Source organism: Anabrus simplex, chromosome X (genome assembly GCF_040414725.1).
Source record: "Anabrus simplex isolate iqAnaSimp1 chromosome X, ASM4041472v1, whole genome shotgun sequence".
Taxonomy (NCBI): Eukaryota; Metazoa; Arthropoda; class Insecta; order Orthoptera; family Tettigoniidae; genus Anabrus; species Anabrus simplex.
In genome coordinates this window covers 183,104,034-183,122,099 of record NC_090279.1, presented here as the reverse complement: position 1 = coordinate 183,122,099, position 18,066 = coordinate 183,104,034, and the positions used below count along the sequence as shown (strand labels likewise).

Below are 18,066 nucleotides of genomic sequence, written 5' to 3'. Positions count from 1 at the left end.
TCTTTAGTTTTGTAACAGTAAGTACTTTTTATATATATTAAATGGACATAGACTGTATTAAAGTTATACTTGTATCTGCTCTAATTAATTTTATGTGTGTTTTTGATAGGTTTGTAACAATTTCTTTGAAGGGGTCTTATGCCAAGCTCCTATCTTTCATCTATCCTATCTGACCTCCCTTTGTCAACTTTTGTTTTTTTCTGACCCCGATGGTATTAGCTATTGGCTTGAATTACTGTGATGATGGGGTGAAAGTACCTTATGCGAACACTGTAAGTACCTAGGTGATAATATAAGGAAATATCTCATTGAGATAATCATATAAACAAGGTTACAAATCTCTTCATATGGTTATGAGAGTATTTAGAGAATGTTTTAAGGATGTAAAAGAGAGGGTGTATAAGTTCCTGGTTAGGCCGCAATTAGAGTTTGATTCCAGTGTATGGGTTACTTGATACGAGAACAGGAAAAGATCCAAAGAAAAGTAGCACAATTTGTTCTGGGTGATTTCCAACAAAAATGTTGTAAACTTTCGGATGGGAAGACTTGGGAGTAAGGAGACAATCTGCTTGATTAAGTGGGATGTACACATCACTTCACAAGTGAAAATACATGTAATTTTAATGTCTAAGCATAACACGGCACATGTTTTGTCTTACTGGAAGATTTCTTCAGCCATAGCATTTTACAAACAATAATCACTCTTGAATACATCAGCTTGTCATGTGAGGATCTTTAGAAAATGTCTGTGCAACAGTTTGTTTTCGTTATATTCTACGAGATTTCTTAAGAATACTTTAAAATGCAGCCTTAAAAGAACAACTAAAGTACAATCATTCTTTGTAAAAACTTTGTTAAAAACAGTTAGTGGCTGACTGCATATTGATTTGAGTTTCAGTGTACTGATTGTGTCTTTGTTGTTGAGCAGTAGCTCAAGAGGTGGAAGAGAAAAGTGACCTCGCTGACAGTTGGTTTTGTCAAATTATTTGAGTGCCGGAAGCTTTCGAACAGAAATCTGGTGAATAACAAGGTCCTATTTGTACTCATCCCTATGGCTGACTGCCTCCCAAGCTAAACATTAGGTTTTTCTTTACAGTACTGCTGCACGTATTGTACAATAAAATACAATTCTTAATCAAATTACATCAATACGGACCATTACAAAGAAATTTGTCAATGGGGATGTACTGAAACACTGCCGATAGATGTCTCGCGTGTATTACCCGGTATGCGCTTGTCGATCGTCATTTGTTTGTATTGTTTTTAATGGAAGTTACCTAGTTAAATGCTGAAGTTAAAGATTTAATATATCGTTATGACACCAAAGACGACAAGAAAATTGTGATGCCTGACTATTGCTGTGTCCCAATGTCCCAAAATCAAGGTCGACCGTATTCATACCATCAATTTCCTAAGGAAGATGCTTTCCGTAAAAAGTGGCTGCATGCGATTCGTAGGTAGGACCTACGAAACAAAAATATGACTCCTAATATCAAAGTCTGCTCGAAACATTTTACAGTTGAAGATTATGTCATTACTGAAACTGGTAAGTAAGCTAATTAATACTAATTAAGAAATAAATTTATAATAAGGTAGTACATTCTTAAAAGTTAATATGACCTATTTCAATAATTTTAGGCGAAAGACGAAGACTTAAGGAGAACGCTGTACCTTCGATATTTTCATGGTGTGGCACCGGTACCTTGGAAATAACTCCGAGAGCAAGAAGATATAGAAGTAGGAAAACAGCCATAACACCGTGTGCGGTACGGTACACTGAATCACAGAGTGACTTATAATTTGACACTGGAGCACTATCAATTTCAGACTTCCTGAACAGGAAATAACTCATTACTTCCAAATTTGAAATTTTTATACCGGTATTTGTCTTATGGTCCGAAACAAGATCCTGAAACTCGTGCGCTACACGGAAATGAAGTTCAGTCGTACTGGATGTAGCCCCAGGCACTGCTGTCACACTAATGTCGTGCCTTATGTACGCCTATAACCGCCAAAGAAAAGAAAAAATACCGTATTAGGAATGTTTTCAAAATGCTATTTGTACTTTAAAAATTCAATCTTAACAAAAACACTAAAATAAGGAGTTGCTGCATTTATTCCTTACTGGTACTTTTCAATCAACTCTTGCATTTTTCCGGATACTTTTTCGCCCCTTTTCTTTAATTCTGCTTCCAAATCCGCAATCGTCATTGCATCTATACCATTTCCCGTCTTGTTGAAAACATTAGCTGAATATGGTAACTCCATTTTAAAGCAAAAGTTTCGTTTCGATAATCGCAAATATAGGAATAATCCATATAAGTATCATGTAAAACAACCGAGCAGCGGAAAGCGCATACCGGGTATTACCATTAAGCTGCCTAGCGGACAAGTTTTGCGTGATACATCCCTATTGTAAGTGGGATCTTCTGAGCTGTTAGCGGAGAAATGGTGTGGAATGACGGTAGTAGACGAATAAGCTTCACTGGAGATTTTAAAGGTAGGAAAGCTCATAACAGGAAAATATGGTTGGAATTCAAGAGGCATATTAGGCACTGGAATAATTCATCAAGGGAAATGTTCGATAAATTTCATAAGTTCTTTGGAATCATTTAAGGTAAACAACTGACAGGGAATCTGCCACCTGGGCGACTGCCGTAAATGCAGATCAACGATGACTGATTGAAATTACAAATAAAAAATTACATTGAATAAAAAGCAACAAGTACAAGTGAAAATTAGTATGAAAAATATTTGTTACAAGTAATTTCATTACTTTTACCCAATTACTTCCCATCTCTGGAAATAGTTTACTGGTAAAGAGATCTCAGAGAATTAGAGTAGGTGAAGCTTTATCTGACCCTGGAATAATTAAGAGGGGAATTCCTCAAGCCAGTATTATCGGACCTTTATGGTTTCTTATATACATAAATGATATGAGTAAAGGAGTGGAATCGGATGTAAGGCTTTTTGCGGATGATGTTATTCTCTATAGAGTGATACATAAGCTACAAGATTGTGAGCAATTGCAACGTGACCTCGAAAATGTTGTGAGATGGACAGCAGGCAATGGTATGTTGATAAACGGGGCTAAAAGTCAGGTTGTGAGTTTCACAAATAGGAAAAGTCCTCTCAGTTTTAATTACTGCGTTGATGGGGTGAAAGTTCCTTTTGGGGATCATTGTAAGTATCTAGGTGTTAATATAAGGAGAGACCTTCATTGGGGTAATCACATAAATGGGATTGTAAATAAAGGGTACAGATTTCTGCACATGGTTACGAGGGTGTTTAGGGGTTGTAGTAAGGATGTAAAGGAGAGTGTATATAAGTCTCTGGTAAGACCCCAACCAGAGTATGGTTCCAGTGTATGGGACCCTCACCAGGATTACCTGATTCAAGAACTGGAAAAAATCCAAAGAAAAGCAGCTCGATTTGTTCTGGGTGATTTCCGACAAAAGAGTAGCGTTACAAAAATGTTGCAAAGTTTGGGTTGGGAAGAATTGAAAGAAGAAGAGCTGCTCGACTAAGTGGTATGTTCCGAGCTGGTAGCGGAGAGATGGCGTGGAATGACATTAGTAGACGAATACGTTTGAATGGCGTTTATAAAAGTGGGAAAGATCACAATATGAAGATAAAGTTGGAATTCAAGAGGACGAACTGGGGCAAATATTCATTTATAGGAAGGGGAGTTAGGGATTGGAATAACTTACCAAGGGAGATGTTCAATACATTTCCAATTTCTTTTAAATCATTTAGGAAAATGCTAGGAAAGTAACAGATAGGGAATCTGCCACCTGGGCAACTGCCCTAAATGCAGATCAGTGGTGATTGATTGATTGATTTTAAAGAAATGGTAACAGAAAGAATATAATAATTATATAACCTGACATCTACATACAAAACTCATTTAGGACACTGCCACCGGATGTGGTCAACAAATGTTAAAAGAAAGCACTATTGGAAACTAGATGCATGGGCACAATTCCGTGTTCTCAACAATACGCGCTGGCTTCCTTTATTCACAAGCCACTCCCATTCCTGTGCTATAGATGTCGACAAGCACAAGTGGTGAAGATTTATCAGGGAAGTAATACCTGCTGTGTCATCTCCTCTTTCATCATTGGCTGTACAAGGGTCATGACTCTGTCTATCAGGGGGCTGTGGTTGATGATGTGTATGGACTTCATTCGCACCCGCAGACCTTCCTGTAACACAATAAAACAACAGAATATCAGTGTAAACAAGTATTTTTCTGAAATAAAAAAGTGTTGCACGAAGAAATTAGTGGAGCCATGCTGCTCCGTATGTCAGATAACTCGTCTTGATATGCCTGTTCTATTGCCCAGTGGTGAAGCGTAAACTAAGTAAGGGGGTGGACAGAGATGTATTTTTTATTTAAATGATTTTAATTATATTATATATGGAACATTGTTTTCAACACATACAGATATGTACTCAATGTTATATTAATGACTCTGAAACTTAGACAAACCCTATCTATAACAACCTATGTGCACGCATTTTATATTTAAATATAGACTAAATAGGCAGCAGGGAGTTGTCAAATAACAACACAATTTTAGAATAAAGAAGTATCAGTATAATTCATTGTTATGTAGATTTAATAAGAGAAATAAGAAATAAATAGGTTTTCATACAAGTCACCTTAAACAATATTCTTGTAAATGAGTTTAATCTGCCTGTCCTTCATTTCAGCAAATATATCTATTACTCTCGTTTTGAAGCCAGGCATCTTGCTAAGACGCTACAGCAGTTCCTTCTCTATAGCTAGAGTACTCAAATTAGTCTCTGGTTGGTCATCAAATTCCTTAAATAGGTTTTAATTCATTTCAAGGCACTCATAGCACGTTCACTAGAAACTGCCGTTGACAGAATAGACAGCATCAAGTATACATAGTCTGGAGTTTTTTTGCTGGGGTTATAACACTATAACTAATACTGTATGTGCAGGCAAGAAAATGCATGTTCTTAAAGGGTTTTGATGCTATCATTCATTTATTAGGTGTAAGTTTGCTATAATTCGTATTTGAATATTATTATTTTATTTTTAGGTGTGTCTTATAATAAAGTAAATTCAAATTAATCACATTAAAAGTATGCATGAGATGGTAGCCAATAAGAGAAACTTTATAACTGAGATCCTAATACTAGCCCGTGAGAGCAAGAAGAGACACTGGTAAGTCTGTCTACTGGGCAGAGAAATCTCGCTATTGGAAAGTCATTGTTCTACAGTCAGCTCCTACAGATAGCGTTAGTGTTGCTCTATCTGAAAGCTTTGAAAATCGAAGGGAACATACATACGCAGAATGGACAGCGTCTACTTTTCGCCTACGCGCTTCGTGTAACCGACGGGAGCCCTAGCATTGCCGAAGTGAGTCGAAAATAAGTAAAGTGGGGAATACAATAATGTCATTATGTGGATAAAATTGAATTAACTAGACAATATTTGGTTCACAAAATGTTAAGGGTACATGCTGTCCACCCTGTCTCTCCTGATGCTTCGTCCCTGGTTTTGCCTGCCCTTATCAATAGTTTTACAAACATTTCATACCAGTACATAATAAATGATTCATTCCCTTCATTCGTAATGTAGTTTGTAACGTTTCTTTCCATAAAATATTCACTGAGCTTCGACCATTCGGGTGTATCTGGACCTGACAATTTTCAAATGTTCTTACCCAAGATAGTAAACAACATACAACTGAGCTGACTGAATATTGGTTCAGGTAAGTAGACGTACACTCTTTCAAGAGTTTGTCCCTGCACTTTATTAATGGCCATATAGAAAGGCAGTTGATACCTTTCCGTCTGTGTGTAGTCAACCGTTTTCTTCAAGCAGCATAATATTATTAATAGAGCCCGGATTTTTATGCATTAATAGGTTAGAATGCAAACTTACTGAAGCGAGTAGCAAGTATAGAGTACCTTCACAACGATTATGCTATGGGGTTTGCATAAACATTAGGGGTACGACATATCAGAACTCCTATAATTTATGTTACTCTTGCTACATTATGGAAGAGCGGCTGGCCGACACTTCCTACTAACCAAATTAGTTTGCAATCTCATCTGTTACTGCATAAAAATCCGGGCTCTAATTATTAGGAACGTTCTGCCATCTGTTGAATATAATAACTTACAAGCTGGGGAAGGTCAGAGAATCAAAGGGTATTCTTCCATGATCAGAGGAAGTGGGCTTGCCAGGTAGTAATCAAACATGGCTGCATGCAATGATATTACTAAGGATAAAAATCACATATACATGATATCTCAAAACTATACTTGCCAAAAAAAAAAAAAAATCTGGGATGCTCTTCGTGTTACTATAAGAACGTTGGTGCAATTGGATTGGCGGAGAAAATTTTTCTTTTCGAGAAAATTAGCTTACTTTGTAACTTCCAGAAGCGCAATTCAAAGTGAGGAAATTGCCGTATTTGCTATGTCAGAGAGCCGACCACTGCCTGCTGCTGGGCATCAGAGGAGGAAAGGGAAGGGAGGGGAGGTGGGAAGTGGGAGACAAATATAATACTCTGTTCGAATGTACAAGTTTCTCATTCGTTTCACATAATCACTTCCCAGCCCCAGTAGGCAGTGTACAGTTTGTTCTGCACAAACTGACTGCTATGCAAACCCCATAGAAAGAGAAGATGAACTTGTATCAAGAATACAGGCAGCTTTCGAGATCGTTCACGACACGCCACACATCCTGAACAGAGTCCAGGTCACTACTACACCGTTGCGAACTGTGCATTGAAGTGGGATGGGAGTATATTGAACATATACTGTAATCAAACGAGGCGTATTGTTTCGTTCGTTCAGTGTTTCATTCCATTTACAATGTTGTGAGTGAAAAATACAGAACCGTGAGGCGGCAGCGTTGCTTCTTTGAGTATGTTGAATGATAAAGAACGTTACTGCGACCAACAGACGAGAGGATAAACGACCTGGTATATTCCTTAAATGACAAGTGCGTATTTATTACAGTGTGTCCTTGTACTGTGCGTACAGTCACGGCTGTTTAATAATCGAACATTAGATATTGCCTGTAAGAGATAAGGATAATCCTGTGCGAGTCGAACGAGGAAACTTGTGCATACCCGCGGAGCATTATCTCTGTCCCCATCATACATCCCACTTCCCCTCCCTCCCCTTCTCTTCCCTGAAGTACGGCTGCGGCTTATGCTCAGTCATAGTAAATACGACACGAGAATTACCATAAATTATTAATTCAGCCCGGCTGTCAACATTTTCACGCCCGCACAACGACAGTCGTTTGACTTTGACACCCGCGAAACGATTGTTGTTTGTTTACACGTTCGCGGCCTTCTCGGGAAGGATGTTGTCAAACGGTGCTCAGTGCTGACAATCTCTGTACTTACAGTAGGGCCCACGAGAGTTGAAGTCTGACGTTTAGCGCCACCGGCGAGAAAAAGTTGACTAACGCCGTTCGAAAATTGCCTGTTGCTATGGCAACGATAACAGAGTTGCAACATTTTAGGACGCTATCATCACGTGGGTTGGCTTGCTCTCAGTCGCTATTGTGATAGTATTCCGAATGGTTAGCTGTGCTAGTCGTTGCTGCTTAATGTGTATGTTTTCAGAATATTATGTTAGGTGTTAGTTTATTTCTTTAAGTTTATCGGTGGCTAGTTGTTCAGTTTTCTAGTTTTGTTCGTCTGTAGATGTTAGCGATCTTGTAGTGTGACTATAGTGTTAGTGTGAAGTACTCCATTATTCGTTAAGAATCCGTGTAGTTTTATTTGATCGGTTCTTTTGAGTGTTTAACGATGACTTCCAAGTCAAAAGAAACGACAAAAAATACAACTGGCCGAGGTGTGACTGTTCGAAGCCAGGGAAGAGAAATGATTGTGTCAGTGACAATGACAGTGACAACGAGCAGGATAGTATAGGAGATGATATGGATGGGATAGAGCCCCTTCTAGATGACTGATTGCTGTCGAGCGGAGCAGTGAGTACTTCTTATTTTTACAAATATCTCGGTTCAGTGCTTTGTGTACATTGCATGTCTGTACATTTTATTGCTATTTTCTGAGCAATTACGGGGGAAAATCCGAATGTCTCCTTAATTCCATCATTGTCATTCATATTCTGACTGATTTCTTTTCTCGATGAAGTACCGTCTTCCTATTGTGTTTATTATACCGTAGTTTATTCCCGAATTGTACAGGTACCGTTAACAATGGCGTTAAATAATAAAAACTATCAATATGGGCAGTGTTGTTCTATATTGTAATTAACATGTGCATTTGTTGAGGTTATTGTCAGAAACTGATGTTTTTGTTAGTGATTATGAAATCTTTTATACATAGGCCTATCGATAATGTCGTGTTCTGTCTTAAATGCTGGAATTATTAACACGAGCTTAGGAACCGGTCAAGGGTAAATGAATTGCGTTAGGCCTAGGCCTACATGTTTTATTAAACACTCAGCCTGTCTGAAAGGTGGTAGACCGCGAATTGAGGTAACTATGACAACGCAGCGTACTTCGTAGTTACAGCTTTCGCTGCTCACCTGTCAGACTTCAACTCTCGTGGGCCCTACTATAGGAACTAATGAGTGAGTTGTGCTTCGATAACTGGAGGGACAAGCAAAGGGGGTCTGCGGGCGTAAGCCCCCAGGTTAAAATCCGCGAAGCGACCCTAGGCCTCTACTTTCGTGTGGAAACACGATTGGTCTGGACAGGTTCTTGCCGTGCGGACGGTTAGGATAGGACCTGGACAAGACCATTCATTGGTCGGGGTTGATAACGGATTATGATTAACATTATTGACTAGAACGAGATCATGTTTTACTTCACATTGGCCAATAAGAATGCAAGTAGCCACTTCAGAAATGAAAATTGCGTGTAACAGTCTTCATTAGGTTATAAAAGCAAATGTACTTCTTCGGGTGGGATGGTGGGTTCCTGGACATCGCAATGAACACATCTCTCCTCTGAGATGCTCTCCAAGTAAGATTTCATTAATTTCCACTCAATATAACATTACAAATAAGATGACAGCGAGCTGAAATAATACCGAGAATAATAATAACCTCCGATTTAAATGACGTTTCACGTAAAATACATAAATTTTCTTACCTGTATGTAAACCATACACTTGCGTAGGACTGGCATATTGAGTTTGTATACATGCCCCAACGTAATCCCCCCGACATCCTGAATGAAACGGAATCCTGGTTGTGTTCCGTCAGTCAACACAGCATCCATCGCCAGGAGAAAAACCTTGAGGCCGTCAGCATGGACGAACTTAGAAGGATCTGTGATGCCGAGGCGGGTCAACACGACAATGTTACCATCCGGATCTCGTTCGGGGAGTAGAACTATATCCCTGTGTGGACACAATATAACAGTCAACATATACAGTAAGAAATTTATTTGTTTATATTAGCCGCTATTCCTTTGCTATGGCTATTTACATACCTGCTAACTTCCAAAAAAATCAGAAATCCAGCAAATTCTCGTCCGACAAAATACGGTATTTTCCCTGCGTTTTCCCTGGGATACTCCCGTTTTCCCTGCATTAAATTTAGTGGGACATGGTAGGCTTCATAAGAGTGACACTTGAGTATGTTTTCATCATATTCCGGAATCATCATCTTGAAACATATTTTGCACGAATACTTACAGCAGTGACATTTCCCGGGCCAGAAGTTCAGGACTTGTTATAGATGAAATTAATGGATTAGATATAAGCCCGCACATTTCGCCCGGGGGGGGGGGCTTACCCATTTATTTTATCAGATTATTCATATCACAAAATGAATTAATGTAATAGAAAGACATGGAGAAAAAAATGAGAAACTTTGCAGAGAATTACGATTTTCTTTCGAAGGTGAAATACGTATGGGAGCCATTTCAGTCACATTGGAAAATTTTATACACTGTAATAATACAAAATTGCGAAACTAAAGTATAGAAAATTAACAAACCACTATCAGCAGTCCTGTTTCTTTCCACTGTAAGAAAGTAATAATAATTTTGTGTGGCTATTTCTAGCCAGGTGCAGTGGCATTCCTTGTAGGCAGACCCTCCGTCGAGGGTGGGCGGCATCTGCCATGTGTAGATAACTGTGTGTTATTGTGGTGGAGGATAGTGTTATGTGTGGTGTTTGAATTGCAGGGATGTTGCAAACACCCGGCCCCCGACCCAGTGAAATTAACCAATGAAGGTTAAAATTCCCGACCCAGCCGGGAATCGAACTCGGGACCCTCTGAATCGAAGGCCAGTACGCTGACCATTCAGCCAACGAGTCGGTCACTGCAAGAAAGTGATGAAAAACTAGTGTTTAATAACTGTTTTACTATGCTCCCACTATTCATATTAAAACATTTAAATCTCCGACGTGACTGTGTAAGCAATAATACACTCACACGGAACTTGAAGACAAAAATCGACACAAAACGTTGGAAACTGAAACAACGCCTTGGTCAGGTCAAATACAGTAGAGACAATACACGACACTGAGCGAGATATCGAGGGACAGCTATTGGAGCTCACTCTAGCGGATAGACCTGAACGGTACTGATTCTGTCATAAGAGCACGTGTATTTTTGTGTGAAGTTTTTGGTGTTATTTATGCGTTTTCAGTGAGTTGACACAATTAAATAGTAGCGTGTGTCATTCCTTGATATCTCCTCTCAACATGAGGGGAAAGGTATGTGCTGTGTTTGGCTGCAGTAATTACGAAGTAGAGAAAAATGCGCGCTCGTTCTTCAGGTTCCCTCGTGACAAGAACATGTAAGTAATATTGTGTTTGCATATATATTCTTCCAGTGACAGATTTTTATAGTACTTCATAATCTTCTGACCTGCTCGACCCATGTTTTAACGGGCTTAAAATATAATACGCATATTTTATTGTATAGTGCAGCAGTTAACCTTCAATACCGATGTGTTGTTGTAGGTGTGATCTGTGGGTTTTGAAATGTCACAGAAGCGATTTGGATAAAGTGTACAAGAAAGAAGGGACGTAAGGCTTGTATAAGAATTATAAGATCTGTTCAGATCATTTCCAGGCCAGCGACTTTAAAAATCCTCGACTATACAGCCAAGGGTATGTTACATTTTTACTCTAATTGTACGTAAATATTCCTCAAAGCATCACTATCGACATTTTCAAACTTCTTTTATCCCTCTTCTCAGATTAAAGCCAGGATTTTATAGATTTTCTTTCTGTTAGTAGGCTTCATGTTAAGAGGAAAATTGTCCAGCTATTAAATGTTAATTCATTGCATCATATGTGTAAGGAATGTGCCGATATTTTTATTGACAAATGTCTTAATGTGATGATACATTGTTTTTAAATGAGGAAAAAAGACAAATCCAACCGTAAGATTTCAGGCAGGTATGCTAAAGCTAAAAAAGTAATGCATAAATGAAAGATCAAGCCATTTCACAGCAGTCCATTTCACACCTTGTTTATATGTCTAATTTCAGTCTTTGAATAATAACCTTTTAAATAATTCTTCATTCATTTATCCAGAATTGCTTTAGCAACTTCGAAGTTAATATCTCAATACCACTGTCTTTCTAGACGTAATTTATTTATCCATTTCCGTATATACACTTCCATTGATATTTGAATTTAGCGCGATTTGTTCAGGTCAAGTCACTAGGAGCGCCACCGTCGAATTGTCTCCCATTTTAGCAAGGCGAAATCCGTAAGTGTCGTGTATTGTCTCTACTGTATTTGGTCAGGTTTAGCAAGCACGAGGCAAGGGGAGAGAGAGCATATTTGCGCATGCGCGATTCCAGAGAGTGAAGATGCCGGCTCGTTGGAAACGGAACCAACGTCTTCGTGGCGTGACAGACTGGCAGGCGGTTCCGGACGTCACTCAGAGTAACTACAGTAGTCTATATGGAGCGGAACAACGAACGATAATGTAGTGGTTAGTGTGTTTAGCTGCCACCCCCGGAGGTCCCGCTTCGATTCCCGGCTCTGCCACGAAATTTAAAAAAGTGGTACGAAGGCTGGAACGGGGTCCACTCAGCCTCGGGAGGTCAACTAAGTAGAGGTGGGTTCGATTCCCACCCCAACAATCCTGGAAGTGGTTTTCCGTGATTTCCTACTTCTCCTCCAGGCAAATGCCGGGATGGTACCTAACTTAACGCCACGGCCGCTTCCTTCTCTCTTCCTTGTCTATCCCTTTCAATCATCCCATCCCCCACCAAGGCTCCTGTTCAGCATAGGAGGTGAGGCCGCCTGGGCGAGGTACTGGCCATCCTCCCCAGTTGTATCCCCCGACCCAGAGTCTGAAGCTCCAGGACATTGCCCTAGAGGCGGTAGAGGTGGGATCTCTCGCTGGGTCCGAGGGAAAAACCAACCCTGGAGGGTAAACCGATTAAGAAAGAAAGGAAGAAAGAAGAAATATTTTTTTCGATTTTATTTGGGCGTTGACGCACAATTTACACGCCACTGACTTACAATAGCATAAAGAACTCGAAATAAATGTATCATAAGCCAAATAAGCTACATCTTATCATGAAGTGCCAATCTGTGAAGTGGGTTCGGGATGGTTTGTCACCCTAGTTGTGATTGAAATGGGCACAGTGATGGATGTATGTCAATACACACACTGTGCCTTCAGCACTACCCGTTCACTCTCTTCCCCTCCTTTTCAGTACTGGAACGGCCTTCAGCACTACCCCCTCACTCCATCCCCACCGTTTCAGTACTGGAGTGGGGCTGTGTTGATTGTTTATGTTGGAACACCATTTCTGTGCATACGTGTATACTTAACAGCACAAACATTGACTGGCAAAGAAATATTGAATTTTATACATTCTGGAAACTAGAGGATATTCATAAACTGTGGATAGATATGATACGTACTGGGAATAGTACCACCTGTACATTATGTTCATTGTTCAAGCTTTGTCAAACAAAAGGACTTTGAAAGAATGTAATCTTCTGCGACAGCTAATTATGGTGCGATTGAATGTACGTAAGTGTAGACTTAACAATGCTATGTCAGTCCGGCTCCAAGGCTAAATCGTTAGTCCAATGGGTTCAGGGTTAGACTGCCAGCAGGGTCGGGGGTTTTAACCTTAATTGATTAATTCCGAGGGACTGGGTGTGTGTGCCTTCTTCAGCGTCAGAATTCAACATAGATAGGGCCTCCATCATGACACACCGCATATAAGCTGTCAACTCATACACGTGCACCAAGCCTTTCTGGAGGCCACACGCCTTCCTCTTTCCTGGCAGTGTATGTACCCATAAAACGGGCACCCCCGAGCTCACTCTCTCAGAGTCAGACAAGCCGACTCTGAGAGAGTATGTCCGACGTTCTTGCACTAGATCTAATGGCTCTCACTTTTCCTTAAAGTAGCCTCAGCAGTTTGTTTCAATGTTGCCTTAGGACGCCCGCTTCCTCTCTTTGGCTCTTTGATGGCAAGAGCTTTCTGTACTAAATGGTGTTTGTTTCGTCTTCTGACGTGACCATACCAGCTGGATTGTTTATCCTCCATTCTTGTCCCTGATGGGCACAACTCTGAAAGATCCTTTGACACGTTCATGGCGTGACTCCCGCCGACCATCGCAACATCCGCATCTCTGTGCCATGCATTAGCTGGTCATGCTTTCTCTGCCCTGCCAAAAATTTGGAGCCGTACATGAGGGCAGGCTGAACAGTGGTTTTGTACACTTTGCCCTTTAACTTGACTGGCATCCGCTTATCACATAGAACACCAGTAAGAGACCGCGACTTCATCCAACCAACACTGATGCGGTGCTTGACATCTGTGTCGATATTACCATCAGTTGTTCCACTGATCCAAGATATCTGAACTTTTTAGTCATCATCAGTGTTTCTCCATCAACGAAGACTGTGTTGTGTTGGCCCGCTTGCCCGGGCTGCGCAAAGTTGAAGAACATACTCTGTCTTCTTGCGACTTGTTCTTAATCCATTATTATAATCTATAATGCAATGTCACAAAAATATAATTCTCCCTGCACTAAACAGACAGGCATTTTAAAATGTACGTCATCTTCGAGCGGCCACAGACATATTTTTTGACAATATCTGAAGTTGCAAACGTTCAATAAAGAAAGCGAACGTTTCGCAGAGAACTGTGCTCTGCGTCATCAGAAGAAAATCTCGACTGTTCACGAGAAAGGTTTTCTTCTGAAGACTCAGAGCAAAGTTCTCTGCGAAACGTACAGAATTTCACCTTATTTCTTGACACGGCATAAGCCCAAAAGCCTACATCATGTCTATTTCTCAAATTCACTGATTGAAGATCCGAGAAGGAAATAAATCTGGCAAAAGCGCAATTAGTGACCTCTGCCGTGTTGATTCTATTTTATCCTCTTTGGTGTCTAGCAAAGACATCAAAGTGGCAGTAAATCGGGGAACAGCTGATTCTGATCGTGTTTGAGAAAGGTGAAAAAGAGCGGTTTTCGTTTGATTTAATTAATTTTCGACAATATGAGTGATATTCCCACTAAGAAAGTGAGAGGGCCACATTTTTAATTGAATGATAGAGCCCTCTTACTTAATATAGTTGAGGGATACTTGCACATAATTGAAATATTAAAAAAAAAAACGGAAGCTGTGTGGACAAAATTACAAAAGAGTGAACAACTATGTTGCGGATAGGTTGAACTTTTGTCATATTGGTTTATTAATTCGAAAATTTTGGGTTTACATGGATATTAATATGCCATATATAAGTATTCATTTGTCTGACTCATTGGATGAATGGTCAGCGTTGAGCCCTTTGGTTCAGAGGGTCCCGGGTTGGAGTCCAGACCGGGTCGGGGATTTTAACCGCCTCTGATTAATTCTTCTTGGTGTTTGTGTTTGTCCTACCAACCACTGTAGAAACATGCAATAGTTATTACACCCTCCATATAGGGTTGGCGTCAGGAAGGGCATCCGGCCGTAAAACAGGGTCAAGTCCCCATGTGCGGCACAGTTCGCACCCGCGACCCCACAGGTGTGGGAAAAGCGGGAGAAAACGAAGAAGATAAGTATTTCAATACTGATTGATATACTAGTTCCATGTTCAAGATTGAGGTTATATGTGAGAATAATGACTACGGAAAACAAAATAGTAGTCACTCAAATCGCACTTCCTACATGAATTTAATTTATTTATCAACTGAAACGTGTAATCACATGTGTTTAATGAAAGAAAAACATCCTTGAGCTTAAAGACTGCAAGCACTGATTGGAGAATCAGTGCTTGATCAGCATGAATTTGCTGGTGAAATCTGATGTGAGATTGATTGTCGATCAAACAATGATTGCTGTTTCTGCAACTCACATAGGATGAATGCCATTCAAACCCACAGTGATTGCTAATCAAACTCCAGTGAAACTGATTAGCTTTTCTGCAACCGGGCATAAGTCTTCGTCATCTTCTTCCTCACGTTATTAGCGTGTGCCAGAACACTGCTTTATGTATACAGTACGCCCCCTATAACTAGCAGTACCATAATCACCGCTCCCAATAACATCATCTCACCCTTCATTCCCATTTTGCCTCCCTCTTCGGCTGTTTCCTTCTTCCTTCTCCCCTGCCACCTTCCGATAACTACCCGATATTGTTCCACACCAGTCATCTTCCTCGTCACTTTCCGCTCACTCTCCACTCCCGCTCTACCGGCACACTCGACCCAGCACGTTCGCACACGAAGCTTGCTTAGGCTAGACTGATATTATACTGTACAGAGGAGTAAATTAATTGCAGGACCGTGAACGACTGCAGGGGAACTTAAGCAGTGTTGTGAGATGGACAGCAGACAATGGTATGAATGTAAATGGAATGAAAAGTCAAGTTATAAATTTCACCGGTCTCAGTTTTAATTATTGGGTTGATGGGGGGATAGTACTTCATGGGGAACAACGTAAGTATCTAAGTGTTAATATAATCCTCAGTGGGGTAATCTTAACGAGGTTGTTAAGAAAGGTTACATATCTCTTCACATGGATATAAGAGTATTTAGAGGTTGTAGTAAAGATGCAAAGGAGAAGGCGTAAAAATGGTTGGTAAGACCGCAGTTAGAGTATGGCTTCAGTGTATGGGACCCTCACCAGGATACTTGAAACGAGAACTGGAATAAAATTCTAAGGAAAGCAGTACGGTTTGTTCTTGGTGAGTTCCGATATAGTAGTTACGAACATGTTGCAAACTTTGAGCAGAGAAGACTTGGGAGTAAGGGGACGAGATGCTCGACTATGTGGTATGTTTCGAGCTGTCAGTGGTGAGTTGGCGTGGAATGACATAAGTAGAAGAATAAGCTTGAGTGGAGCTTTTACAGGTAGGAAAGATCGTAATATGAAGATAAAGCTGGAATTCAAGAGGAACAGATTGGGGCGAATATTCATTTATAAGCACGAGAAGTAAGGGATTGGAATAAATTATCAAGGGAAATGAACGATAATTTTCTAAGTTCGTTGAAAATATGTAAAAGAAAGCTAAGTAAACAACTGATAGGGAATATGCCACATGGGTGATAGCCCAAAATGTAGGCCATTAATTGATTGATTGATTGATTGATTGATTGATTGAAATGGAGAGAGCTATATGAGTACGGTGGACGTAGGAGTAAGGGACGACCCAGGTGGACCATGGCAACTAAAGTCCGGCAATAGCTTTGTCTGGACTGACAGTTACCGAGGATTAGGGCAGGATTCGATGGCGGAGAGCCTGTAATGTCTCAGACCCCGTAATGGGATCCAGCGAGGAAAAAGGAAAAAAAAATACTACTTACATTACCTCCCACATGGACTGCATTTCCGGTAGCAGAGGATCTCGTCGACTGAACAACTCGGGAGAGTGTGTCCGTATAGTGAAACAGGCATCTATAGTCTTCTTGGCTCGTTCCAGAGACCAGTAGCAGCTATGTAGGAACAGTATGAGCTGATCATCTGGAACAAAACAATTGTTGTTTGAGTCATCAGTCCATAGACTGGTTTATGCAGCTCTCCATGCCACCCGATATAACGTTAAACATTTTGATAAGGGCTATCAAGCTTCTGTTAAATCGTAAAACATGTTTAGCCTACAGATAGCTCATGCTACGTTTTCCACTATTATATTATACTAGCTGATGTACCCGTGCTTCGCTACGGAATTCTACATTGTATACAGAATTCTACGCTAAGTAGTGTACACCTTGTGAGCAAGATTGTATTATATTGCATAGCAACATTACCCTAGAAACGCGACAGGGAAGTCACCAAACGTCTTTTCTCATATGAAGACTGGGTTAGGGAATTTTCATTGTGAAGGTAGGTCTGCTTGCCTACTCTGTCACAATCAGGTTGGGGAGTTTTAATTATAATGGCAAACACTCACTCTCCACCTGCTTTTTTACATTCTCAGAAAGACTACCTTAGTGGTTTTCCCAAGTAAAATGAACATAGGTCATGACAATGACGTCAGTATGAATGGCGCGATCAAAAGCAATATGAAATACTCGATCAAATGAAAAACAACACATTTTCTCACTTTTAACGAACAGTACTACGCTGCCGATCTAACAGTCCAAAGTTCCAGAGCTAGAATGGCCAAGCCGCACAGCCTTGATCCGTGAACACTCTTCGTCTTTTTCGTCGGCGGTGTGTGTGTGTGTGTGTGTGTGTGTGTGTGTGTGTGTGTGTGTGTGTGTGTGTCGAATTTCACTACACCGGTGGCGGAAAAATCTATCTGACTTGGAGGCAAATTTTTCCTCCAAGCCAGAGGAGAAAACCCCTCTTCACTGCTAATTTCGAACAAAATGAATGCAGAATTTAATAAAAGTGAAGAGGAAGACGCTTTTCATAAGTAACGTCTCTTTTCAGGGTTGAATTTTGAATTATTAATGAATTGTAGTGCTGTAATTTGGAATAGGCTTAAATTGTAATTCTAGATCAGGTCATACTACTATTACTAAGTGAGCCTCTGCCAAATCTGCACACTGCTCATTCAAAACACCGCGTCAGAGTAGGGATGGAATAGCTGGAATACTGTGATGAACCAGTGTGTTACGTACCAGCAGTATCAGACAATGTATGAACCACAGTATTTTAACT

The 18,066-nt window shown here is 40.3% G+C and overlaps 1 protein-coding gene across 1 annotated transcript in view; it reads right to left on the bottom strand.

The window, feature by feature from the left end:
* The window catches only part of LOC136885919 (alpha-tocopherol transfer protein-like), a 49,091-nt gene that overhangs the window by 10,304 nt on the left and 20,721 nt on the right, over positions 1-18,066 (bottom strand). Inside the window, exons 2-4 of the mRNA XM_067158611.2 lie at positions 16,764-16,920; positions 9,122-9,371; positions 4,095-4,205 (exon numbers count right to left, since the gene is read on the bottom strand). Of these exons, the coding sequence (XP_067014712.2) occupies positions 4,095-4,205; positions 9,122-9,371; positions 16,764-16,920 (518 nt within the window). The remainder of the gene's footprint in view (positions 1-4,094; positions 4,206-9,121; positions 9,372-16,763; positions 16,921-18,066) is intronic.